This window comes from Marmota monax, unplaced genomic scaffold (genome assembly GCF_021218885.2).
Source record: "Marmota monax isolate L192 unplaced genomic scaffold, Marmota_monax_Labrador192_F-V1.1 WCK01_AAM20220418_F8-fsc00009, whole genome shotgun sequence".
In the NCBI taxonomy this organism is placed as follows: Eukaryota; Metazoa; Chordata; class Mammalia; order Rodentia; family Sciuridae; genus Marmota; species Marmota monax.
This window is the reverse complement of record NW_026694710.1, coordinates 20,318,095-20,344,577: the sequence shown is the minus strand read 5'-3', so window position 1 is coordinate 20,344,577 and position 26,483 is coordinate 20,318,095. Positions and strand designations below refer to the sequence as shown.

At 37.5% G+C, this 26,483-nt stretch overlaps 1 protein-coding gene across 1 annotated transcript in view; it reads right to left on the bottom strand.

The window, feature by feature from the left end:
- Nucleotides 1–1,510: 1,510 nt before the first annotated feature.
- Nucleotides 1,511–26,483, bottom strand: part of Bod1l1 (biorientation of chromosomes in cell division 1 like 1) — a 52,702-nt gene continuing 27,729 nt past the window's right edge. The window contains exons 11-26 of the mRNA XM_046423891.2: nucleotides 24,951–25,015; nucleotides 23,009–23,075; nucleotides 21,825–21,868; nucleotides 20,498–20,558; nucleotides 18,772–18,818; nucleotides 18,078–18,150; nucleotides 16,930–17,009; nucleotides 13,542–13,626; nucleotides 13,111–13,184; nucleotides 12,034–12,109; nucleotides 11,906–11,940; nucleotides 10,832–10,877; nucleotides 7,569–7,618; nucleotides 7,387–7,471; nucleotides 6,839–6,992; nucleotides 1,511–2,769 (exon numbers count right to left, since the gene is read on the bottom strand). Of these exons, the coding sequence (XP_046279847.1) occupies nucleotides 2,652–2,769; nucleotides 6,839–6,992; nucleotides 7,387–7,471; nucleotides 7,569–7,618; nucleotides 10,832–10,877; nucleotides 11,906–11,940; nucleotides 12,034–12,109; nucleotides 13,111–13,184; nucleotides 13,542–13,626; nucleotides 16,930–17,009; nucleotides 18,078–18,150; nucleotides 18,772–18,818; nucleotides 20,498–20,558; nucleotides 21,825–21,868; nucleotides 23,009–23,075; nucleotides 24,951–25,015 (1,160 nt within the window). The 3' untranslated portion in view covers nucleotides 1,511–2,651. The remainder of the gene's footprint in view (nucleotides 2,770–6,838; nucleotides 6,993–7,386; nucleotides 7,472–7,568; nucleotides 7,619–10,831; nucleotides 10,878–11,905; nucleotides 11,941–12,033; nucleotides 12,110–13,110; nucleotides 13,185–13,541; nucleotides 13,627–16,929; nucleotides 17,010–18,077; nucleotides 18,151–18,771; nucleotides 18,819–20,497; nucleotides 20,559–21,824; nucleotides 21,869–23,008; nucleotides 23,076–24,950; nucleotides 25,016–26,483) is intronic.

The window sequence follows — 26,483 nt, the reverse complement described above, 5'->3', positions numbered from 1 at the left end:
TTTAGTTACACAAAGATGCAGTGGTAATTTTAGAAAAATGTAAGGTATTCTTGAACTTAGGAGGAATAATAAATTATAAAAAATAATAATAAAAAAAAAAGAAAGTAAACTCCTTCAGCATTTCTTCCTGTTAGAATCATCTCCCCTTATCTCCCATCAGTTAGGTTTTACAAGTTGGAGAGGTGCTGGGGGCAAGCACCTACCTGACCATGGCCCTAGGTCAGTGAGCATGCTGTGGAGGTAGAAGGATCAATGCCTCCCTCCCAGGGGTAGCGGACAAACCCTCTGGGCTGCGCTAGAGACAAGAAACAGCTCAGGCTCAGCTTTTCCATCAGCTCACTGTGAGACCTGGTGGAGAAGGGGAGTGTTACCTGCTGGTCATTCTGAATTGGGGTGGATGTAGTGAGCCTTAGTAGGTTCTAGAATTTAACTCCAGTGGTATAAACCTGAGAAAGTGGCCTTTCTCTGGGAATGGGAGGATGATTGTGTCGATTACCAAGTGAAGAGGAATTAGCCACCTTGCCCTGGGTTGTGGGATGGTCTTCTACCTTCAGTATGTCTCACTGGATTGTGGCAGCTTTGTCTCAGCTCTGTCATGAGGAAAGCAGATGGCTAGGGTCCAATGTGCCCACTGAGAAGCAGTGAGGCAGTGGCAGTGGTGATGTCAGGAAAATGACAAATGTGGAGAGGTGTTTCTCAGTGGGTTAGTGGGGGAACTCTAGGTTTGTCCCATGAACTGCAGGAGGTTTCACATTCCTGACCTGTTTTTTTTTTTTCTAAATTCTAGCAGTATCAAATCATCATGTCAACCAAGAATTGCCCCCATACATTCCCAAGGACCATATAGGAGGGACCTGCTCTCTACTCAGGTTCAGAACCACTGGAAGCTGAGTGGTCTAGCTGACTTCCCCACTTGGAAATTCTTCATGCAGTTCTATTTAGTTTTGATTTAATTATGAGGCAGCCTTTCCTCAAAAACCAACTACTGAGTCCCAACAAGGTCATGCCCCACAACAGGCATCTCTAAACTGAGGACAGTTTCATACTGAGAATAGATTTTCAGGTCTGCATTTCTACTAAGCAATCTAAAAGTGAGCAGTGAGACTGTACAGGACTGAGAGCCTTGGAACCTAGGCAGACTTCTAACCTTGGCTGACTTTAAGACAATTCACTAGATTTTTGAGATTTGGTTAAAATTCTCCCATATAAATAAAAATGAGAAACTCTCATGTTTCTGGTCTGAAGATTCCTTCTAGGTCTAAAATTCAATTCTATCGGCCATTACTGACTCATCTTTGAATATGAAAATTCCAATTACTTGTAGAGAAGAAATGGTTTGCACAAGAAAAAAAATTCAGACACAGGAAGAAAAATTCTTACCACTCAAGTTTTAGGGAAACATTTTATAATTTATATATAAAATCTCAGTAAGAAACCATGTAAAATGACAGAAATATCCACCTTACATTAAGCCAAAAAACAAAACAAAAAAATAAGAAAAATCCACACATACTGAATGTAAATTTTAATTATAAAATAAGAATATGAACAAAACATTGTAAAATAATCTCAATTATTTGGCAACTCATCACATCATTGCAAGAGACAAATTTGACCTTAAGAAAAGTTTATGAAAAACTTAAATTGGACAGTTTGTTCATATGGGAGTTAAAACATGTTTAAAAAAGAATCTGGCAATAAAACCAGTTTCTATCCTGAAATAATTGTATATAAAACATAAAATCCTGAAGCTGAATAGATAGGAGTGATCTAACATTCAACGCATTTCTCTTCACTGAAAAAGACAGGGAAAGAATATTGGTAGAAGCTTTGAGCAGCGGGAGAGTGGAATGGACACCCAGAGGATCCCACTGCAGGGGTTGGGGGGGCATGTCACTTCACCTGACCCAGGATCTCCAGCGTCAGCGGGGCTGGTGGTAAAGTCACGGATGCAAATATAATCTAAAAACGAGTTAGGTTCTTAAAAACAGTCACAACTGTGAAAAGAAAAGCAGTGGAGACCCTTCTTCAGCTCAGCTACTTTACTTGGATACATGCGAGCGCCTGTGTTTCCTGCCAGGTCAGGATCACACAGTCACAGGGCAGGCAGAGTCCTAAAAATTTTCTACTAATGACTGCATAGCATTTAAAACCCTTTTTTTATTAAAAAAAAATAATAAAATAAAATAAACAGATATAGTAAAGTTCACGGATAAGTTTTCTCTGTAAAATAAATAAAGTGTTCATTGATTAGCATCATACATAGAGTAAAATACAACCTATTTTTACATGTTCATATACTATACACAGATCACCAGTAGGCAGCCTCGTGTCTGATGGCTGGAAGGGTTTGCATTAGTGATGTGTCACATTGGGAAATCCCAATTTTGAATGTTAAAATATACAACTCCTTTGTTTTGAGTTCAGATACAAAGTAAACTTACTTTCCTTTATCTGAAATAAATGTACATAATATCTTCTATGAACAATAGTTTATAAAGCTGTTTAAAACATAACAAGAAAAAGCTTGCACCTAGGAACTTACAGCACATGCATATCCTTTTCTTGGTTGGGGGAAAAAAAGCCTACAGCCCATGAGGATGATCATCACCTCTCCACTGTGCTCCTCAAACTGCCAGGGGAGGGTCAGGTTACCGCTTCGCCTTTTTCACAGGAGCTTCTTCTACTCTTTGCTGGCCTCTTGTCCGGGCCCCAGGAGGACTGACTTCTCTCTTGCGTTTAGTAGAAGGGGAGAGCTGTGTCTTTGATCTGCATTAAATAAAAGTCAAGGCAATAGTGAGTTAAAAGCGCTGCTTCAAATAATTTGGGAGACCTTCAAAAAAGGGTTTTTAACTGGACTGCAGAGAAGAGAAAAGCCCAGTGGAGTTTATATAAGAAAAAGAGCTTGAGATAATGGGACACACTAACCCAGAGTACTAGAGGAGAATGGAAGCCTCTGGTTTCTGCTCTACTACCCCTAGGTGCTGACCTGGGCAGGCTGGCTTCCTTCTCTGGGCCTCACTTCTAGCTCTGAAACAAAGAAGTCAACTGCTACTCCTACCAATACACACCCTGTCCCAAATTGAAACAACTACCAAGAAGAGCAGGACTGTAACCCAGGATCTATCCTAGTGCAAAACCATGTCTCACAGTACAGCATTACGGAAACAGCTGGCAAAGGAAGAGCAGGATGTTTGGAAGAACATGCTGACACTCACAGCATGTCCTCTAGTCTGCCATCAGAACTGTTAGGACTCCAATTAATCATGTTATTGTCCTTAGATGTATAAAATCCTTGTTGGCTCTCTGAATTTTCAGGAAAAGTTAACCAGAGTACAGTACACAAAATCTTTTATAATCAGCCCTCTAATATTAACAAATGTTTTCTTTACATCTTCATGCTTTGACATGATTTTTTTTTTTTTTTTTTTTAAATCACCTTCTACCTCCCATCTGATCAAATTCCTTGGCTAAGGTCCAGTTCAAAAGCCACTCCTCTGGGAAGCCTTCTGTATCACAGAACGAGCTGTGCCTTCCTAAGAAACCCCATGGTACTTTCTATCTTCATAGAGCATTTGCCATTATAATTTATCTGTGGTATTTATTAAAATTTCACATTACAGTCAGTATTGTAAAGCAGCACATTAGTAGAACATATTAGAAAATACCACTGATATTAAATCTATTTAGTTTTACTCATACAAAGTTGCCTCAGCTTCTACAGCAGGAATGTTAGCACCAGATATACTGCAAAATATATTTTTACTGTGGGTTGTAGTCAAAAAAGCATTCAAGGGGCTGGGGCTATAGCTCAGTGGTAGAGCACTTGCCTAGCATGAGTGAGGCACTGGGTTCGATCCTCAGCACCACTTAAGAAGCAAATAAATAAAATAAAGTTATAAAAAAAAGCATTCAAAGTCTTACATATATCTTTCCCAGTAGATTAGATGTTTACCCAGGTTGGATGTTAAGATTTATTAATTTTTCTAACTCCAGTGCTTAGTGCAATGCTCCACACAAGGAATAAGCAACACATTTCTGTCAATGAAAGAAAAGACTAGGAAAGCCAAAACTGCAGAATAGGGAGAACTGGAACTTTACTGGCATAAAAAACAGTTGCTTATAAACTTTAATATTGTCTCAGACAATATGGTTCTGGCATGTTTCCTACCCATGCATAGAGAATAAGAAGTCGTGTTTGCTAACAACTACTTCAAACTGTGTCCAGGAAAGACAATGATCACATGTGATCAGAGAAGAGCTGTGAGTCAGACTGCATCTTCCTTCTGTGGGAGCTCAGTAGGTCACCCACACCCTTTCTTTCCACGGAGAGTTGTGGTCTGTGACCAGTGGCACTGGTTACCTGGGAACCTGTTAGTCAGATAATCTTAGCCTACCCAAGACCTAGAGAATTGCAATCCGCATTTTCACCAGGTGATTCCTCTACAAATTCAATTTCAAGAAGTATGCACCCAGATCTTCCAGGAAATAATGAGAAAATCTGCTTTCCTTTGTAAGACACAGGGATAAGAGCATAAACATGTATTACAAGTATTCTATGAAGATCAAATTGTGGCAAGAGATATCAAAACATAGCAATACATTTGAACCATCTTTTGTTCTTAAATGCTATAGAGCACACAAAGTAAGATCTCAAGGAAGAAACAGCCCCGAGGGGGAAAACAATGCCATGTCAGCAATTGCCCAGTACTGACTGAAAGTGCAACAGGAAGGAGAGAAGAGAACAGGCTGAAGCATGTGGGGAGGGCACTCTGCAGACGAGGGACTTGAAGAAGGGGAAGAACCTGCTTACTAGGGGGACATACCTTATCAGCAGTGGGGACAAACCTGCCAAAGCACAAGCTAGGGCAAAGAGATAGGACTTGGCACAACCTGTGAAGCTGGGAAATCAACCGGGCTGCAGTGGAAGGTGCAGCTGGCAGGTGGCTGTGTCTGAAAGAAGATGCTTTGTCACCTCTTAACCTCTGCAAAGCTCTGGCTAAGCAAGATGTATGATGCTCCACCACACAGTGCGGATTTAACCAAGCACCCAGACCTGGGGCCACTTGGAGAAAACACGCCTTGCCTTTGGTGATGGTAGACGGGAATCCACAACAAGGCTTACAAGTGTAAAGGATGAGCCTGTGTAGCGTGGCCTGGTGGAAGCCACTGAAGACACCTTCTGTAGCCGTTCTTATTCTTCTTGGAAACCAAGGATCCCCAAAGACAGTTATTGGGAAAGACAAAAATCTTAAAGCAAATTTGGAACAAAGCATTACTCTACCAAAAATAGTCTCAGGGCTTAAACATGACTTGAAGCATAAGCAGGGAATCACCTTCCTAATGGGGGAGGGTCACTATTTTGCTGGTAGGTAACTTCTCTTTTGCTAATTTTTGGTGATTTCTAGGAGAAACTGTTTCTGGGCTGCCAAGTTTGGAGGTTGCTCGTGTAGATGGCTCCCTATGATGCTTTCTGAAATAGATTATAGAAACACTGGCAGCACTGAATACTCCCATCCTTGGGACTATCTAGAAAGGATGAGGCTCCTTGTGCATAGGAGAGTGGGGAGGCAAAACGGGGATCAAAAGCAGAAAAACTGTTGGCTTTCCTGACCATTGCTATTAAGTAGACCTTGATGTCACCCAGGACCAACACTACTTGCATGGCTCTATCCTGGCTTTTACTGTGCATGATATTTTGTCATGACTTATTTTAAGACGAATCTGTGAAAAATAGAAAATATATTGGTTGATAAAATAGAGATAACAAAACAGCTAACTGGAGTAGAATAAGGGGCCTAGATTAATGAAAGCACAATTGAGAGGGCTAAGTGTTCAGGTCCCCAAAAGTCAACAGCATAAGAAAGAAATCAGATAACGGAAGATGAATTACCAATAAAAACTCTAAGAAAAAGAACTTGTTTAGGGGGGATATGGTTCAGTCTGAGGCAAGTAATTCGTATGCATACTGAAAAACAGAATCCACAAGATGGGACAATCCTCTTCTGAATTCACTAGACCGACTTGGTGTAGGACATTTGCTTTGAAGAGACTACAAGTGGAAAGGAGAAAACAGGGATAAGGAGGTTTAAAACAAGAAGACCTGGAAGTTGCCCTTAAATACTTAAGAGAAAATACTACAAGGCCCCCAAAGAACTAGAACAGTAGAAGCTACCAGAATACCAGCTTCTACTGAACACAAGGAAGAGAATGCTAAGAAGGGAGTGACTTCCCCTGCATGAAGTATGTGCAAGAAAAGGAAGACCAAGAGCACAGAACTGCTCAAACAGTGGTTCAGCCCCTGATGGCCTAGGACTCGAGCACCATTGAGAGCCCATCCCACCTGATAATCTAAAATTATGAAGATGACGCCATAGCCTTGGAACCAATCAACTAATGCCAGGTAATCTAAGCCAAAGAGAAAAGAATCCACTACAAGTTCCTTAAGTACATTGGGAAGAACAGTGATAATCCAGGTGGTTTATCCAGATTATATAAATTAAGTATGAGTTTTAAAGAATTACTTTTGGTGAGGGGTACTGGGGATTGAACCCAGAGAGGCATTACCATTGACTATATCCCCAGCTTCTTAAAAAACCATAAATAAATAAATATATATATATATAAAGGGCTAGGGATATGGCTCAGCAGGGAAGCACTCTGGGTTTAATCCCTAGGACCAAGAAAAAAAGGAAATGGGTTCTTCAAGAAGGTGCAGAATGGCAGAAGGGTGAGAACATGTGCCCTCTGCTGAGGATAAAATGAAAGAAAACTAAGAACTCTTTCTGGATGGAGAAGCTGGTGAAAGTGTCTGGCAGCTCTTAGCTGCCCCCATCACCTCTGAGCCTCTGATCTCGTGGTAGATCTTGTGGTGGCTCCAGGGGGCTCATCCTCTTCCTCTTCTTCCTCTTCCTCATCAGACTCCTGATCTTTTTTGTCCTCAGTTGCTTCAGAAACTGATTTCTGGCGTTTTCTTTCTGGCTCTGAGAATTCTGTTCAGAGAGAAGGATAACACCTGGATTGTACAATTCCCAAAGACACTTCCAAAGGAGAGTCATGGAGTGTAGAAGTTAGGATATTGGGGACTTAGAGGCAAAAGAAGTGGTTTTCCACTTCCTTTTTAGTCTTAGCACTTGCAATTCACAACTGTTTAACTTAATCTCAAACACATTTGGGATAGTTTACTTATGCAGCTCACAGCCAACATTCATGAAAAAATCACATATTCTGAGAAAAGCATCTGGGATGTACCATTTTTGACATGGGATCAGAGCCATTTCACACATATTTACACAATATTAATACAAGCTGTACCCCACTGGATTTTCCTTGTTCAAGGAAAAACTCTTAAAAAAAGGTGATTCTGAAGTATAATTAGAGACATACCAGCATCATCTGACAGCGTGAGCGAACGCTTGGGCTTCCTTCCCCTCCGACGTGCACTTGCTACGGTTTTCTCATCACCATCGTCCTAGGAGTAATAAAATTAAAGTTGAAAGGATGGTCAACTGATCATTTAGTAAGGTTTTTCCTAAAGGATGCATCTTGATAAGAAAACTAACACTTACATTGCTTATACCTCTTTCTTGTAGGTTAGCTGTTTCTTTATTGGATTCATCTTTAAAAAAAGGAAAATCTTTGCATTAGTATTTTATTACTAAAAATTAATTTTAATAGTCTAGTTATTATCTGTTAATGCACCAATGCTATTTAATGTACTGTTATACAATTTATCATTATTTTATATCAGTTAGACAAAGAATCAGAACACCTAACAGAAAGCATGTCAGAATGTAAGTTAGGAAAGCAAAGTTTTCATTTCAGATTTGCAAACTATAAGTTGTGACCATAGGCAATTATTTACAATTTATGAGCCTCAATGTTTTCATATGTAAGATTGGAGTTGGGTTAGACTATCTTTTTGGTTCCTTACAGTAAACTCATATGCTCTGAACCCAGAAAGGCAGGAAAAAAAGGTGTGTAGGGAACCCCTAAGACACATCAGGAAATGCATGCAACCCAGGATCACATACAGGATAGGCGTTCCTTATCTGAAATGCTTGGAACTAGAAGTGTTTTCAGATTTCAGATTTTGGAATATTTGCATATACATAATGAGATATCTTGGGGATAGGACCCAAGTCTAAACATGAAATTCATTTATATTTCAAATATACCTTATACATACATATATCCAAAAAGTATAGAATTTCATGTTTCTTCAAATAGCATAATATAAAAATGACAACAGAGAACAAAAAGAAGCATTGCAATTTGAGGATGAATTCCTAAAAGAAATGCCATCTTAACGAACAAATTTCTCAAAATATTATTTATTATAACTGGGGAACACAATTTTATTTGTGAAGGCCATATTGATAGAGACAACTATGCTTGTGTATGGGTTTTTAAAAGTGATAACATCAGGTGTATATAAGAAGCTAGTTGGCAGCTTTACTGATTTTTTTTCTTTTTTTTTTTTAATATTTATTTTTCAGTTTTCGGCGGACACAACATCTTTGTTTGTATGTGGTGCTGAGGATCGAACCAGGGCCGCATGCACTCCAGGCGAGCGTGCTACCGCTTGAGCCACATCCTCAGCCCTACTGATATTTCTTTAAGGTAAGTTTTCGCGCTCTTTCTCCTTTCTTCTACAGGTAATTTTATGCAGCATTTTTAGTGCACCTGTGTTTTGACTGTGACCTGTCACGTGAAATTAGGTGTAGAGTTGTCCACTTATAATGTCATGCCAGCACTTGAAAACTTTTGAATTTTGGAGCATTTCAGATTTATGATTAAGGATGTTAAGCTTGTGCATCTTTTTTTTTTTTTAATGTTTATTCTTAAGTTTTAGGTGGACACAGTATCTTTATTTTACATTTATGTGGTGCTGAGGATGGAACCCAGTGCCTCATGCATGCTAGGCGAGCGCTCTACCACTGAGCCACAACTCCAGCCCCAAACCTGTGCATCTTTTAAATTTCAATGTAACTCTGTAAATTACAATCCTGATATAAAGTTTGGAAAAATAAAGCTTGTGTAATTTGATTTCCATAATTTGTTCAGAGTCATACAACTAATAAGCAGAGTGATAGTTGGAAAAGTTTAATATATCACAGCAACTAAAAAAGTTATGCATTACAAGTCTTTTTGTAGGTTGTGTATGCCTATTCATGATGCATTTGTTTTTGGTAGATGTTATGATTTTCTGAGAATGTACTTTGGTAAGAAAAATGAAGATTAGCTCATGTACATGCTTTGAAGCTACAAATAAGGCATGTTTTTAGATGACAAAAACTCAAAGGTACTTAGTAGTTATGAAGACTGTATTAATTGTCTTTCTCTGCAAGTTCAATATATTATATTACAAAGAAGAGGAAAAGTTAATCTGATAACAAGGCCAACAAAGAAGTCTGTTTTAATTTGGTCATCACTACTCAGATTCAGAAAACTACTGTCAAATAACAACCGCACAAAGCTTAAGTTGGAGTCTTTAAAGAACATTCAAGTTATGAAGATTTTTTGTATGGATTTAAAATATTATATTAATTATAAATTAAAATTGGTTAAAAACCAAGCATAGCTGGGTGTGGTGATACATGCTTGTTATTCCAGATACTCAGGAGGCTTAGGCAGGAGGATCACAAGTTTGAGGCCAGTATAGGAAATTTAATGAGACCATGTCTTGAAATAAAAAGAGCTGGGGATGCAGGTCACTGCTATTATGCTTGCCAAGCATACAGGAGGAAGAAATGAACCTTAACTTACCAAGAGACAAGAAAAATTGAAGTATAACACAAGCTCACACATAGTTGAATGTGGAAAAACATTTTATACAGGTATTATACTTTGCTTTATCTTGCTGATCAGAATACATACGTTCCTAAATTAGCTGATATAAAATAGCTGTCCCTCTCATCCTTTTTGCTTATGTCAATGCTTTAGAGCCCACCAGTGGCTCTTCTTGCATAAAAATACAAAATTTTAAACCACGAAATCAATGTATACTCATGTTAAAGAATCTGGAAAATGTATGCAGCAGGCTAAACAGTAAGGAATGCTCTCCTCATTCTACCGTGTGGAGCTAAAGATTGTCAAGATTTTGGAACATTTTTTCTTCTTGGAATGAGGGCAAAAATATTTCTAACATTTTATCTCTTGTGTCCTGGGCTCTGGAAATTGAACAGGCTGCTTCAAAATTATGATTCCTCTGAGATCAGCAGGCTCTTGAGCTGAATGTGTGCCTTTCTGGTAACTGCCCAATCCCAGGCATCCCATCTACTTCTTCCCTATACAAATCCAACACATCTGGTGGGATCCTGCAGTACAGGCTCTTCCTGTGGATGCAGTGCCTCCAGTGTTTTGCCTTCAATTGCCTTTACCTTCCTCTAGGATGGCCCTCCAGGGTTCTTAACACAGAAAGACTCAGATCAAAGAAATAGACCATAAGTATATTCTCTCATGCTATACGAACAATTATTTTTACTAAGCAGCCCACTCATTTTACTGATGAACAGAATGAAAGTCTAAAGCCTTTTCCAAAAGCCAGCCTTCCTGCTCACCAAGGGAAAAACTTTCTGTGAAAGAGGGGCTGGGATTGTGGCTCAGTGGTAGAGTGCTCTCCTAGCATGGGTGGGACCCGGGTTCGATTCTCAGGACCACATAGAAATAAAGACATTGTGTTGTGTCCATCTACACCTAAAAAATAAAAAAAAAATTTAAAAAAAAAAAATTAAAAAAAAAAAGAGTTTAAAAAAATTTTTCTGTGAAATAACTGAAAGCATACCAATTCCTTGCAGCATACACAGAGCTAGGTGCTCCAGGTACATACCTGTTTGTATCACTTTCAGTTTGCTGCTAGGTGGAGATTGTTCTACCTAAGTTTAAACGAACAAAAAACCGAAACCAGGAGTTTATCACATAGAAAGGCAATCTATAATGGAAAGAAGATTTAAACTTCTACTTATTACACAGATAGAATGTTTGGGACCCATTTTCTGCAGCTAGCTGCCCATACTTACAAACACAGTCTTGGCAACCAGTCCCTTCCCCAGCCACCCTGCTGCAAGCTGAAGAATGGGTACTGCATGCAACCACAGTGGCCACTGTGGTTAATGTTTCATAGAGTCAGCAATTCATTTTCCGTGTTGGTAAATACATTCACATTGGTTCTCTGGTTTCTTTTCATCTTATTATAATTCTATGAGCAGTATTGCAGGTATCATTGCATCACTTTACAGCCAAGGAATTGCATTTCCAGAGGGTCCCCTGACTGGTGTGAATCACAGGTCTGGTATGATGAGTGGTAAAGCTGAGCTGGGCATTCCAAGTGTTCATGTTAGGTCAGTGGCCATGTGTCTATCCTCCTAATAGTGCTGTCACTGAACTGCATACAGTGAGATCTTGACACCATGATTTCAGTGTGCATACACTTTAAGGTCAAAGATAAAAAAAAATTCAAAAAGATAAACTATTGCTGAGAATTCTTCTGCACTGGAACCAGTATACATTTTAGTATAAAAATAATTCCACAGAAAGCAGTAAGATGGCAAGACATGTCAGAGATCTTCATAAAAAGTTACCATCTCAAAATCATAAAACAGCAAATTTCTATATTTTAGCTAAGGGTAACCATAAGAAGCTAAGTTCCAATATATAATTTTCACATGACCAAACTCTATAGGGAGGAAGGAATGAAACCAAAGAACAGCTAATAAAACCCCATTTATAAGACTCTGCTACTAGCCAAAAAATTTAAATGGTTGCCCATGTTTAAGAAAATCTTTTAAAGCTTTTCAAATACTTAAAAAAAAAAAAAAGTAGTTCAAAATACTAGATATTGAAGTGTGCCCTTTCAAGGCCAAGAGCCTTGAAAAGTTTGTTTTTATGTTTTGTAGGTACTTACAGTGGCAATGCCAGTATCTGTTTTGGAGTCGTCTTCTAAAGAAAACAAAACAAAAGCCAAAAATCCCATTTAACAGATGTGTTTAAGAATTCACCTGTGTATGAACTTAAAACACTCCAAATACCTACTCGTTTTTAATGCTGTTTCTACAGGGTATTTACGAGGTCTTCCTCTTTTCCTTTTAATAATTATCGGCTGATCTTCCTAAGGGAGAATTGAAAAAAAAAAAAAACAAAACAAAAAACAGCAACAAAAGAACAATTTTATCCTCTATTATACAGTTTGTTTTCTCAACCTGAGACTTAGAGTTCCCTCCTAAGAGTGTTCAAATTTCAACTTTGTCACGTGAAAGAGATGTGTTGGGTGTAGTGTTTATTTCTCTCACTGTAGTTCCCTCACCGGATTCTGATAACTGCCTTAGGATCCAGAGAGAGGTGAGGATGTTGAGAGGATGAGGTAATGGAGATAAGTGCTGGTGTCACCTCTTACTTCTGTAAAAACTATATAAATCCCATTTGAATTGCGGTTTAGTTCAAGTTACTTGTGAACAAATTTTATTTCATATAAAAAAGAAAGGGGTCCATTGAATTTCTTATACGAAAGTATGAAAAAACAAAAGGAACCATTAAAAATGAGCAAAGTCAGCAATGGTTATCTAGACCTGGCTAGTGTACAGACTGTGTCCTGGGCTTAAGGAGTTCGGTCTCATGGGCTCCCCGAAACCTGATGGGCCTATATAGAAGATAGGGCTGATGTGGTCTGTCCGCTCCTGTATCCTCCCAGGACATTGCCTCATGAAACTGGGTCCCCCTTGGCCCACCCTGATGCTGTTCCCATTTCTGCCTGGCTGGACTCCATGGATTTGGAAACCTCCTGCTGCTGCCCTGTCCTGGTACCTGGCCTGGTAGTGCTAAGCTTCAGGGCCAGAAACTTTTCATTGCCACTGATGTAGTGCTGGACTGACCCTATCTGACCATGACAAAAGTAGGTCTTACAAAAATGTTCTGATGAAACAAAGATGAACAAAATTAATCATAATGACACTGATAAAATGCATGCTATGTAATGGTGTCCCACTGCACTAAAAAAGTAAAGCTCTTTCAAAAATACTTAGGAAAAACCCTTGGTAACACTATTCTGCACATTCAATCTGGTTTTAGTACTTAAACAATTCTGAGCAAATAAACATGAAAAGCATTTCTCACCTCCTGTGATTTGATGCTATCATCTTCATTCTGCTCTGTCTTTTCACTAGTAGCCTCACTGCTGCTAAGTTCATCTGCAGAAAAGGCAGGGCTCAGTACAAGAGTCAGCCTTTACCAATGCCCACAGGGGTACTCACCCAGGGGACATGCACTGTCGTGGCTGCACGCCCACACACTTCATTTACATGCTTCCACTATCAAAATCAATAAGCCTGAGTTTGGTTAAGAGCAAAGCATCACACTTTGGGTAGAGCAGGATCAATTTAAAAAAATAATTCCCAACCTTATTAACCTTAAGCATGAGGTACGGTATTACACTGAGAAAGCAAATGTGCAAAATAGACATTTTGAGGGGCAAAGCTCAGTGAGAAGATGCCGGTTGCTTTGAAGTCTTAATCTCTCAATTTATCCCAGTATATGTTATAACTCACCTTTTTCTTCCACGGCCCTTGACGCACTGCTGTTTGTCTTGAAACTTGTTCTGGATAATTCCTCCAAGTCTCCAGAGTTTTCTTCCTATAGAGAAGTTAAACAAGAGGATTCATCTTCAAACAACTCTGCCTCCACTCACCCTCTCCAAAGTTTTCCTTTCTATTTCAAAAACAATTTCCTTGATGTTTTTTAGGACAATTAGTTGGAAAATGGCTTTTAAAAAGCAACTATTATTGATGCTAGTGAGATTATTAAAAAAGAAACAGATTCTGAAGGCAGAAAAGCATGAGATCAGGCTCAACCACAAAATAGCAACGTTGTACTTCTTTTCCTCTGCAGAATGGAAAATGCTGTTCTCTTTCCTTTGAGAGAAACTACAAAGGAAGAACACATAGAAATTGGCAACAGCTTTGTGAAGTGGTGGAGGAAAGGATTGTGGGGAAGGGACAAATTGTAAGGTGCCAAAGGGATTTCTGAGTATTTCAAGGTGCTAACGTGGAACAGTGATCTCTCAACGATTAAATGATATACCCTTAAACACAAAAGGTTTTGAGCATGAAATACCAAAGTGTTTCATTCAAATAAAACAAATATAGTATGCAAACAAAACTATATAAAATAGGATGAGATCAGGATAAATTTAAAAACTAAAGCCTTAATTTTATTTAATAGTCCTTACAAATAATTATAAATCCTCATTTCTATTTATTATTATTATTATTATTTACTTTTGGGACTCAAACTCAGGGCCTCACACATACCAGGCAAAGACTCTACCCTTGAGGTTTGCCCCTGGCCCTCAATTACTTTTAATATTACTTATTTTTGAAGAGGTTCTCCTGATTAAAAATACCAAAGGGTCTACAAAGAAATGCCCTTACCTGACACTTCCCTTCAGAGATTTTCAATGTCACTGGGTTTTGATTTAGCCAGCATTTGAAGGGGTATAAATATGAAAGCAAATACATCCATTTAACATCCACATTTCACACACTTTCCCTTAAACATTTGAATTTTTTTTGCCTATTTCATGCTGGTTCTTTGTACCTAGTATTGACGATGACAAAGACTTTCTGTTACTTCCTAGTAACACTAAGTGTCAGTTCAGCCATTTCTCTTATGCATTTGTACCTGCATTATAAATGTTATTTTTGTCTTATGATTTGTCTTGCAGAAATCTTCATTCTGTGTCTATTCTGGAATGGTCGGTTCAATTAAAACTAATTTTTTTTAAGGTGGACACAATATCTTTTTTTTAATGTGGCGCTGAGGATCTAACCAAGTGCCGAATGCATGCTAGGTGAGCACTCTACCACTGAGACATAACCTCAGCCCCTCAATTAAAACTAATTTAACAGACTCTGCAAATTCCTTCAACTGAGCATCTGTAAACTATTCAATCATAAAATGTTGAAAGTGAATAAAGAACTGAAGAAATTATTCTCAAGTCCTCTGTATTATGGAGCTCCCACTTTCCTTATGGTACCTTGAAAGTACTACATTGCCAGGACCAAGACATGCAATTATGGTGCATGACTGACATGTGATATCAGAGATAATGTTGCTGCCAGTGAGGACATCAGGTCCAATCTGTACAATAAATACTATTAGAGATTTGTTTGTTTTTGAATAAAAGGCTGATATAAATAGTGGTTCTACCATTTTATCATACACCTCAATGGTTCATTCTACACCCTCCTTGGAAGGATATGGTTTAGAGAATGGAATATCAGCCAGAACTTTACTATTTACACTAAATGTGATATGAAATAAATGCTATTACAGACAGCAAATTATTTTCTCTGATCTTATAAACACTGACTAAGGCACATTATGATTTTTGGTCTAGAATTTCTTTAAGCAAGAGAGCAAGGATGGGGAAGAGTGAGTTTGTGGGCTGGGGATATAGATCAGTTGGTAGAGTGCTTGCCTCACATGCACAAAGTCCTGGGAGTTCAATCCCCAGCACCAAAAAAAAAAAAAAAAAAAAGAGTTTGTATGTTGGCGGTTGGAGCAAGCAGGAGTTTGGGGGATTCCTGCTTTCAGTGTAGCAAGAACACCTACAGTATTTTTATGTCCTGGGTTGAAGAAGTTCTGTCCAGAAATTTTCAAACCATTGAATGAACTGCATTCCAGTCCTTGAGGTGGTCCTTATAAGACCGAACCTCTGGCCCCTTAGGCACTTAATCAGATCCTGAGGACATACAAACAACTCACTTTTATTCCCTATTATGACTTCTCCAATGCCTACATTTTTTCACATATTCAATTTCAGTCTTCTTTTAGTCTTGGCATACACATTTTAGAGTAATGATGTTATTCCTTTTATAAAGAGACACATTCTGATTATGTGGAAAGCTATAACAGGAATGATAAAATCACTCCCAACCTAGTATATAAAAATTACTATTAACACTAAATGTGATATGAAATAAATGCTATTACAGACAACTTTCCATGTAAGAAAACATTCTAATACTGAAAATATTATCTGTGTACACAATTTTTGATGAGACAAGCTGACTTATTTTGCTTAAATTTAAAATTAAAAAACATACATGAAACTGAAGGAAAAATAAAGAGATACCCTTTCAATCTGCATCTCTTCAAATTTAGAAGTATTATCTCATAATTCCTGTTCTGGAAAGGGCAGTAAGGAATGGATTAAAAGTTGTTTATTCCTTTGACTATAATTCACCAGGATTTATGAGAATAGGCCATTTTCCTTTTTTAGTTGGTAAGTATTTAATAATGATCTGACTTAAATACTTTTGTAACAAGGTGGAAGAAAATAGAGAAAGAGAGAGGAAAGAGAGGAGGAGATGGAGCTAGTCTGAATACACAATATAAAGTTTCAGAGTAACAAGTCTCAGAAATGGAAAAATACCCTAAATAAAGATATTGTGTCTAGCAGGAAGAGGGGAAATCTGGGCAGGAGCAGAAATAAAAGTTTGTGAACTTCTCTGAGTCATAAGAGAAAAACAGGTCCATAGGAAAAGGCGGTAAGGAAGCTGACCTTGGGGAAATCCCTATATTTTAGGGGCAGGAGGTAAGCAAAAGGGAAGGTATAATATTAACATTTAAAGTAATACACATCACTGTATTTCAGTATTTTGGTACATCTGCAATGAAAGCACCTGGAAGCCTTAAGAAATCAATAATATTACTGAGCAAAACCCCAAACAACCATTATTCTGAACTGTGACATTAACATAATCTTGGAATTTAAGAATTATAAAGTATAACATCTGCTCTTTTTTTGTGGGGGATTATTGTTAGGTATACATAAATTAAAAGGGATTCGAGAATGAAACAATACTACCATAAGTATTCACAGTGATGTAATTAGGCTATCCCTAACTTAAAATTAATATGTAGAAAAAATACCTTTGTGTCTTGTGGTTCCGCTCCAGAGCACTGTTTGTGTGCTGTTTCTATTCTGGAATCCAGGACATCTGAATTATCATCTGTAAATCAGTTTAGACAGAATCACAAAGGAATAAAAGCTAAATGAAAAACGACATGCACAGTTCTATTTTAAGACAGTTCGAAAGTTCTTTTTTAAGCTTGGGACACAATGAAGTCAAAAATTATTCTGAATGTATTTACAATGTCATGTGATTTCAGCATCAAGCATTGGCCTTTGGCCCTGGCAAAGTTAAATAAATAAATAAATAAATAAAGCATAACATAAAAAATTCCTAAATGCTCACAAGGTATCAACAAAGCAGCAGTTCTATGGAGAGGGTTAAGTGCACACACAGTTCCCAGAGATACCTTAACTTTAATTTCCTGGATGAGTTACCACCTAAGAGGCACAGCTTAGTGGTTGGGCTCTGGAATTGGATTTGGTTGGTAGAAGTAAAGTTAGATTCTCAGAACCTTAATTTCTTCTTTATTAAACGGCAACAATACCTAACTCACTGAATTACTATGAAAAATGGGACATGTACATGATAGTACCTGAATATAATATGAACTGAATAAATCACTATAAAATAGCTAAAAAAGCACTTAATTATAATTTTTTCTTATAGTCACTGAATAAGTATTTATTGAATTTCTACTCTGTGGCAGGTATTTGAGTAGAAAGGTCCCTATACTGGCCAATAAAGTTAATCACATGTAGCTACTAAAATTTAAAATTAAAAATTCATTCTTTTATTCACACTGATCACAATGATGTGCTGAACAGCTACATGTGACTAGTAGCTCCTATACTGACAAAGTGAGCATGGAACATTTCCATCACTGCAGGAAGTTCCAGCTGATGGCACTGTTATGGACATGAGAAAATCAACAGTCTGAAGCAGAGGAGCTAAAGTGCTTCACCAGCCTGTAGAGATCCTGGCAGTGTAAAGACACCACTAGCCTCCAGAGTTGTGAAGTAACTAACTTCAAGTAATTCTTGAAGATACCCTCAAGGATTCCGTTACTGGCTTACTCTTTTGACTGCCAAATAATGTGATTTTTTTAAAGATGTCTAAAAGAGGAATAAATATATGTATATATATATATATATATATTCTAAATACCCAGTTCATCTTCTGAGGAAGCATAATGCTTCTTTCTTTTTCTTTTAGGAATATGCCTTTCTTCCTCTTCGACCTGGAATTAAGAATGATTATATTAAAGGCAATTATAGCATCTTGACCAAATCAACTGACATGGGGACATATAATATTACCTTTCTATCCTTTGGAATAAATTTCTATATTAATTTTAAGAAAAGAACCTCAAATAACATTTTTGGCATCTAGACTTGAATTACACTAATTTTCTAATCTTCAGTCTTTCTGGTTTTGAATGTAAATCCATATAGAACATTCAAATATGGCTGTGGTAACATACTATATTTCAACAATTCTAAAATAAATTTTTTAAATTTTCTTATTTTATCATTTCTGAAGATAAGCTATCTCTTACATCAATGGCATATCATAATTTAATTGATAGTTTTCCTACTTTCTTAGTGGCCCATTAAAAATGGGCTTCTTGTGGTTGACAAAAGACAGCATATGAAGACAGATTTTGACCATAACATGGATGTGTCCAAATAATCCTGAGACCTGTGAAATTACCTAAACATTTTAACAGCACACAGATACAAGTGATATGCATCCATTTAATATTATAAATAATTAAAACCTTTCTAACACTTTTCTTTGTGTACAGATGAAAATATTACATTTAAAACATGAGATGCTTGAGTTTATTATGAAAACATACCTCTTTAGAGTTTGCTTCTGTGTTATCTTTCCCGCCACTGGATATCCCTGAGTGATAAATACAACAATGAAGAAACTATGTTAAATACTTATATATTTTTCATTCTAACACTTATTTTAGGGGTATATGTGGGGGATGGGGTGGGGAAAAACTGACTTGGAAATTTTACAGAGTAACAGTAATGTTATGTAGCACTGCTATAGTTCACATATAATTTTTGATGCTGTCAGGTAAGTTCCAGTTTCTGCCATTGTTAGACATCAGTAAACTGGGCTCAAGGAGGGAAGTAACATGTCCAGGGTCACAATGCTAAATTTTAACATAGTCAATGTCAAGGCCTTTTCCTTTCAGTTTGTGTTGCAGCAGCGTAATATCAGTACACAATTTGGACACAATTTAGCATACTCAGTACACTAGAGAGCTGCCTATAAGAGAATAGTACCATGCTAGAGACAGAGGTACACTGCATATATTCTGGGGATCAGGCCCAACAGTAGGCAAAGCAGCACTCTCTGTATTTAGAAAAATAACGGAGAACCTAAATGTCTACCAGCAAAAGAAGCAATAAATAACAACGGCATATGCTGCCCACAATGGAATAGTAACTAGCAATTAAAATAACTAGTGTTACACAAGTCAACAGGAAAAAAATCTCAGAACATATTGCCAAGTGAGTAAATAACATGGAGATGGTTTATATAATATGTTACCATTCAACTAAACAAGGCAACATATGCTGCATATTGTTTATGAAACTAGAAATTCTTTAAATGCAAATAGTGCTTCCTGTTAGAGTGGGATAACAGGGAAAGACACTGTAACTGGGAAGGGGTGATAAGGGGATTTTACTACATTTGTAACATTTTTAAGAGATGTGGAAATCAAATATGCTAAATGTTAACATTGATCAAACTAGGCTCTGGACATAAAGGTGCTTATAACTATCACTGCATTATTTTTGTTTTAAATGATATGCTATAAAATTTGTGTATGATGAACAGACCCTTCCTTGTTCCCCATTCTCAGAATGGAGAACCAATAAAATCCTATCTTGTGGTTGAGAAGAAAATGATCTCTCTGGAGTTGGGGCCTCTACACATTGTCTGCAATGAGACCCCTGGGAGAAGATCCACATAAATGTGATGTCCTTGATTGGCTGCTACATTTGAGACTACCTGTTAGAAGTTAACAAATGTTCTGTTGAGTATATAGCACAAAACTTCTAGATTTCTATGGTACCACCAGAGGAGACTATGCATTTTGTACCTTGAGTCCATTGTGAGATTACTGGCAAAATTCAAGTAGCTATTTAAGGCAAGATACCACACTTTTAAGCTGTGTGGCTTTGAACAAGTCAACAAGCCTTAGTTTACTCAATGATATATGCAATGCTTAACATTCACTTCAAATGATTATAAATTTCAGTGAGAAAATTAGTGAAGTAACTATTACAGAGCCTGTCACATAGAAGCTCTCAAAAACTGGTAAATATAATTAATTTGAAAATGACTACGATAAGCTGGATATAATGGCACATGTCTATAATCACAACTACAGGAGGCAGAGGCAGGAGGATTTTAAGTTTGAGGTCAGCTTGAGCAATTCAACAAGACCCTGTCCCCCCCTGCCAAAAAGGAGGGCCGGATATGTAGCTCAGTGGGTTCAATCCTTAGTACTCGGGGTAAGGGAGGGGTTGGGATGACAACTGTGAAATTCATGAACTCACCTGCTTTTATGTAGGATTCATTTTGAAATTCTTCATCTGCTCTTGATCCTGAATTTTCAACCTAAATATACAATAGAAATGGTTACTTATGGATAGTCTCAGTAAAAGCTTAAAAACAAGAAAAAAAATAAAAAGGTGGGTGTGGGGGATATTTAAATAATCTGGCTGTTTGTGCAAACAACAAAAGGAACTGGAGTATATGTTCTTTTAAATTTATTCCTAAACTGTTTCAATTTAAAAGCTCTCATATCTCAGTGTTTATTCTCCTGTCCTTAAAATGGCTTTGGCAAAAGAGTAAAAAATAAAACATTTTCTGAATTCCCTTCTCTTCCAAAGAACTCTCAATGTATTCTTTTTTACTTTATTTAAAAACTCTGAAGGATTTTGTCATAATTATTTGTCTAGGTAAATCATGACAATACCACTTTATTTATTTTAAACTGAGAGGAAGGTCTCAAAATATCCTACAATATTCCAAGTTGCAGCTACAGAACTTTGTGCCTATGTAGAAGTTTTGCTCACCTGGGGACAGGATGGTTGCTAGGTCATGGGGGATGGACGACACAGGAGGGAGCACACACTGGCGAGTTCTGTGGGTTTCAGCCTCATTTAGAATCTCTGTAACTCTTGGAGGGCAAACCTGAAGTGTGCTAAGTGGGGCTTTTCTGTCTGCCCTTCCTTTCCTTTTCAGCACACTGCGTCTGAATGTTCAGTCACAGAACAGGAACACGTTATGATCCTATGAGGACTGACGGTAAGTAAAGCTCTCCCAGCTCCTCTAAGAGCCTTGGGAAGAAGGTGGCTATCAACAATTTACTAGTGTTTTAGAAAATGCTCACCTCTGGAATGATAATAAGGTTTTCTATAAATATGTTAAGGCAAAAAATGAAAACAACAAGTAACACTCTTTTAAGAATTAAAGGGGATTATGAGCCACATCTGGGAAAAAATATGTATATATGGCAATTATGGTTTAGTACCTTCAGACAAGCTTTCTAAAATCATAAAGTGAACTTTAATTCTCAAACTAAAAACTGTTTGTCTATAGCACCAGGATGAATTAAGACATCACGATACAATTTTCATTCCACTATAATTTTAAAAACCAGTAAGTTCAGATTTCTTTATCAGTGGCTATAGGTGAATAGGGAAAAGAAAGTAAAAAGCAGCTGTCAGTAGGTTGAACTTCAGTGGTAAGCATGTTACCAAATGGCCTCCTAAGTCCTCAAAAAATGCACAGACAACCCCTCCACTTGGTATCTGTTCCTCACTCTCAAACAAAATGGAATAACTACCACCATTAAAATCAAAACCATTAGTTACTTACATTTAGGGATTCATTCATCAATGTAGGCTCCTTCGGTAGTTCACCTGTTCAAAAACAAAAATGAGACATAAGAAAAATAGTTTCTGAATTACAGAGAAACAAATTTAAAGATTTTCGGGGTAATTAAGATCATAAAGTGGCCTTCATGAATTATAAAATTTTGACAAATTATTTTCTAGTACTAGAAAAACAATGGAAATTAATGTTGCCTGCCTTTTTGTAATGATGGCAATGGTCCTTTAAGTCACTACAGTGATTTAACTATCTTGGTGATCTGAAACTTAGGAAAAAGGTGGAGACTTAATGCAACTGTTAAACTGCAGAATAACACTGGTTCATTTAAAAATAATGGCATCAAATGACAAGTTAGATCCTATCCCTTCAAATGGCAATGGTCTGTTTATATTTGGAGATTTGAAATATAAGGTCTGCTGTTTCTACTCAACAATGACAGAACACACATTTTTCTTTTAAACAACTTCCTTTTATGTAAATACATCTTTTAATGAATTGTAACTAAACACAGAAAAGCAGTCAGAAATATAACTGTGGGAACAAAGATTTCAGAATTCAAAAATGTTATCTTCTCGATGATTAATAAGAGATGTTAATTATCTGAACTAAGAAACACCCATATACATCTTAACTAATGTGTCTGTCCAAATTTTGGATTAGACATCTTCAGCATGAATGATATACCAAGTCTTCATGTGGTCTTCCAGGACTGACTGATGTCACCATTATTTGGAGACATCAGATAAAAACAATTACTTTAAATAAAATTGATTGATATCTAAAGAAAAACAAAAGCATATATTAAAAGTGAAACAGTAAGACCTGGTGTGATGGCACATGCCTATACAACCAGGTACTCAGGAGGAGAGGAAGTAGAATCACCAAGTTTAAAGCCAGCTTTGGCAGCTTAGCAAGATCCTAACTCAAAATGAAAAATAAAAAGGGTTAGGGATGTGCCTTAGTGGTAAAGCACCACTGGTTCAAGTCCCAGTACCGAAGCCAGGGGTAGGGAAGTAAAGATTCCCTCTAGACTGTTTTAAAAAATGATAAGCAAATTCACATAGCCTGTCAGAGTTTTACTATGGATCAGCTATTGATTTTAAGATGCAATGAAAGTAAAAACATATGTAAGGAAAAGTCAATATGAAAAACTGCTAAAAGGAGCTTACCCCCACACACAGTTCCTGGTGGTGCCAGAATGTCCTGATGTTTCTTTTTCCCTGAAGGCACAAATGTCTAAAAAATCCAAAGCACCATAAAAATAAGTTAACTGAGGTTTTTACAACAAGGAGGTAAAACTTGCCTCAAGTGAATTAGATAAAAAAACAAAAACAAACAAAACCCCAGAATCTTTAAACAATATAAAAACCCACTTTCAAGTTCATATAAAAACTGAAAAATGAATATATCAGCCTTTACAAACAAAGCAAGAAAGAAAAATCAATCTAATCTCATTTTTCACCCATCGATGGTTTTCCTACTGCTTTAAAAGTAAAACTCCAACTTAGCACAACACCCAGCCTTCCTGATCAGGTTTATACCTCTCCACAGCTCACCCCAAGCCACTGAGAGCCTGGGAGGCCACAGGCTCCCCCTCTGAATCTAGAACATAAACTCCCTTTGCCTGGAAGGCTCTTCCTTTGCTTTCTCTTATGGTGAGCATCTATTATACTCTCAGAGTTCCCACTCAAATGTCCTCTTGTAAGCCCTTCTGTCTCTGGCCCACTGTTAGAGTCTGTAAACAAGTCAAGATGGCGCCTGGCATTTTGCAGAGGGAGTGGTTTGTGAAGTAACACCAGCGAGCCATTAAGTGTGGAGATTCCTTATTGGTTGACTGCTGTATTTAGTTTATGTTAATTAAGATAAGCTGTGTGTAATGTATATATACCCCTCCTGTCCTACAATAAACGGCTCCCACTCCTGCTGTATCAATGTACACAAGTTGCTCGTCACCCCCCCATTATTTTGCTGCAGCCCACTGTTTCTTTTGGGTAGGTTATTCTCCCTCTGCCCTGGTAACCCCTACATTCACTGCTATCTTGTCATACAGAATTTGAGGGTGCCACAGAATCAGACTGGAATGGGGCATGGAGACTAAATTGTGTAAGGTATCCAGGCCACAATTAGGGAAAAAAAGAAAAAAGATTTTGTTCTAAGTGTGATGTGAAGCCACTGGAATTTTAAGCAGAGTAATGATAGGATTTAATTTTTTTTTTCTTTTCTTCCTTTTTTTTCTGGTACCAGGGATTGAACTCAGGGGCATTCAACCACTGAGCCACATCCCCAGCCCTATTCTGTATTTTATATTTAGGGGCAGGGTCTCACTGAGTTGCTTAGTACTTTGCTTTTGCTGAGGCTGGTTTTGAATTCGCAATCCACCTGTCTCAGCCTCCCAAGCCGCTGAGATTATAGGCATGTGCCACGGCACCCGACTAATTTGTTTTTTAAGACAACCCACATCGCAGGAAATAGTGATGTACACCTTTAATCCCAGCTACTCAGGAGGCTGAGGCAGGAAGATCTCAAGGTTGAGACTAGCCCTGGCAACGTGGGAGACCTTGTCTCAAAATAAAAAATAAAAAGGGGTAGGGTGTAGCTCAGTTGCAGAGCACCCTGGGTTCAAATCTCAGTAGCTAACTCTTTTTAAGTTTTAAATTTGGGTCTGCATGAATTACAGACTGGAGGAGGGGCTAGAGTAGAAGCATAATGAGTGGCTACTGAAGCAGTGGCTCAGTGAAGGCAATAGCTATAGAAATAAAAATAGATGGTTCATGTTCTATTTGGAAATGGAACTTGTAAGAATTGGCAATGGAGTAAACGTGGTCGACAGAGAGAAACTGAAACTGACTCCTTCCTGGGTTTCAAGCTTGAGAAAATGGACTTAATGATGGTAATATTTATTGAGATTCTTAGCCATCCTTCCCCATAGGATATGGCAATAATGGTACTCAGTGTCAGAAATACAGGAAGAATAGGAGCAATATGCTGCTTAGGCATGTATATATTTGATATGTATGTGTATATATACACATGTATACACACACGGATGAATATATGACGAAATGGCACATAACCACTAACAGCTCAAGATAATCAAATTATCAGCCATACCTCAGTTTTCAAGTTGGTTGCCAGTTCTGATCCTCCCAAAACTTTTGGTGGAGACTCTTCATTATCTAATGAAATCCAAACCATTAAAATAATTTAAGAATTTGATTGCAAAATACATTCTAATTAAAAAACAAACAACAATGTTATTTGGCAGACCTTCCTTTGCTGGTTTATTTTATAGTAAGTACAAAACAATAGAAAAGAATATGTTGAATGAAAAGGATCTGGATGAAAGGCAGGGTCATTTATTCATTTTGAGCTAGTAAAGCTTTCCTGCTTGTATGGTAAGATGGCTGCTCAGAAAAAATGAAAAATATTATTTGTGGAGACATCTCATTTCCCAGTACTTTTATGCAGTCATCTTTATTGTTTGTTCTACACACACACAGACACACACATGTTATAAACTTCTCAACAAAGAAGGTAGGATTTATGAATAGATTCACTTTACTTGTATCATGCTGACACAGCAAAACTGAAGGTAAAGTTAAAAAACTGAGGGGATTAAGGGGGAGACGAGACAGGATGGTAAAAGGGAGAAACTGAAATAAAACTTACTAAATTTTGATATGTCCATATATGAATATATCAAAGTGAATTCCACTTTTATGTTTATCTATAAAGCACCAATTAAAAAACAAAAAACAAAGACAAGTGGACTAGAGGAAGGGGAACGAGAAGAGCGGAGAGGGGGACAGAAAGAGGAAGTGCTAGTGAATGAAGTAAATTTCATTCCATGCGTGTATGATTAAGTCCAAATGAACCCTGCTATCATATATAAATATAATGCACTAATAAAAACATTAAAAAAAAAAAAAAAAAAACCCTGCAAGGCAGACAAAAAACAAGGAAAAATTTCTCAGGTGGAAACTCAATTTGACTCTGGGTCTTGCCTCTTTCTTTTCTGTCCCTGTCCTTCTGTGCCTGTGGTTTCTTCAGTTTCCTTCTCCGGCCTCACACATAAACTGCCAGAGAAACCTTTTCTCCAAGAGTTTGCAGACTTTTTCTTGCTAAAAGTGCTTCTAATTTTTCTCTTCGGGGGTGGGGGGAGGGGAGGACAGAACAACAGACTAGCAGTGACTGAGTCAAAAACTTCCAGAGTATTCAATTTTCTCCAAGCTAAATTCAATGAAAAATTTTAAAGTTACTTATTTCAGCCCTTAATATCGCCTATCTGAGAGTCCTTATAATGAATAGGACTAAACCTACTGGTCTCAGTTTCCTGAGGTTACATTAGATGATAGCTAAGGTCGGTTCCAGTTTAAAAGTCTAGGATGCTACAATTTATACAGCCCGAGTGGAAAAGAAGTCAGTATGCCCTGAGCCTTCAAGTCTAGCCCATGTGCTTTCTTTGAGTTCTCAGTACTTCACTGAATTCTATGTACTTGTCACCTCAGTGTCACTGCCAACTTGGTAATGATATATGGCTGAATTTGTAGCTGTCTTCCCAGATTCTCTATTTATCTTTGCATGCCCAGAACCTAGAAAGTAGTATTTTGTATAAAGTATCTGAAACTGGATAGTATGATGAAT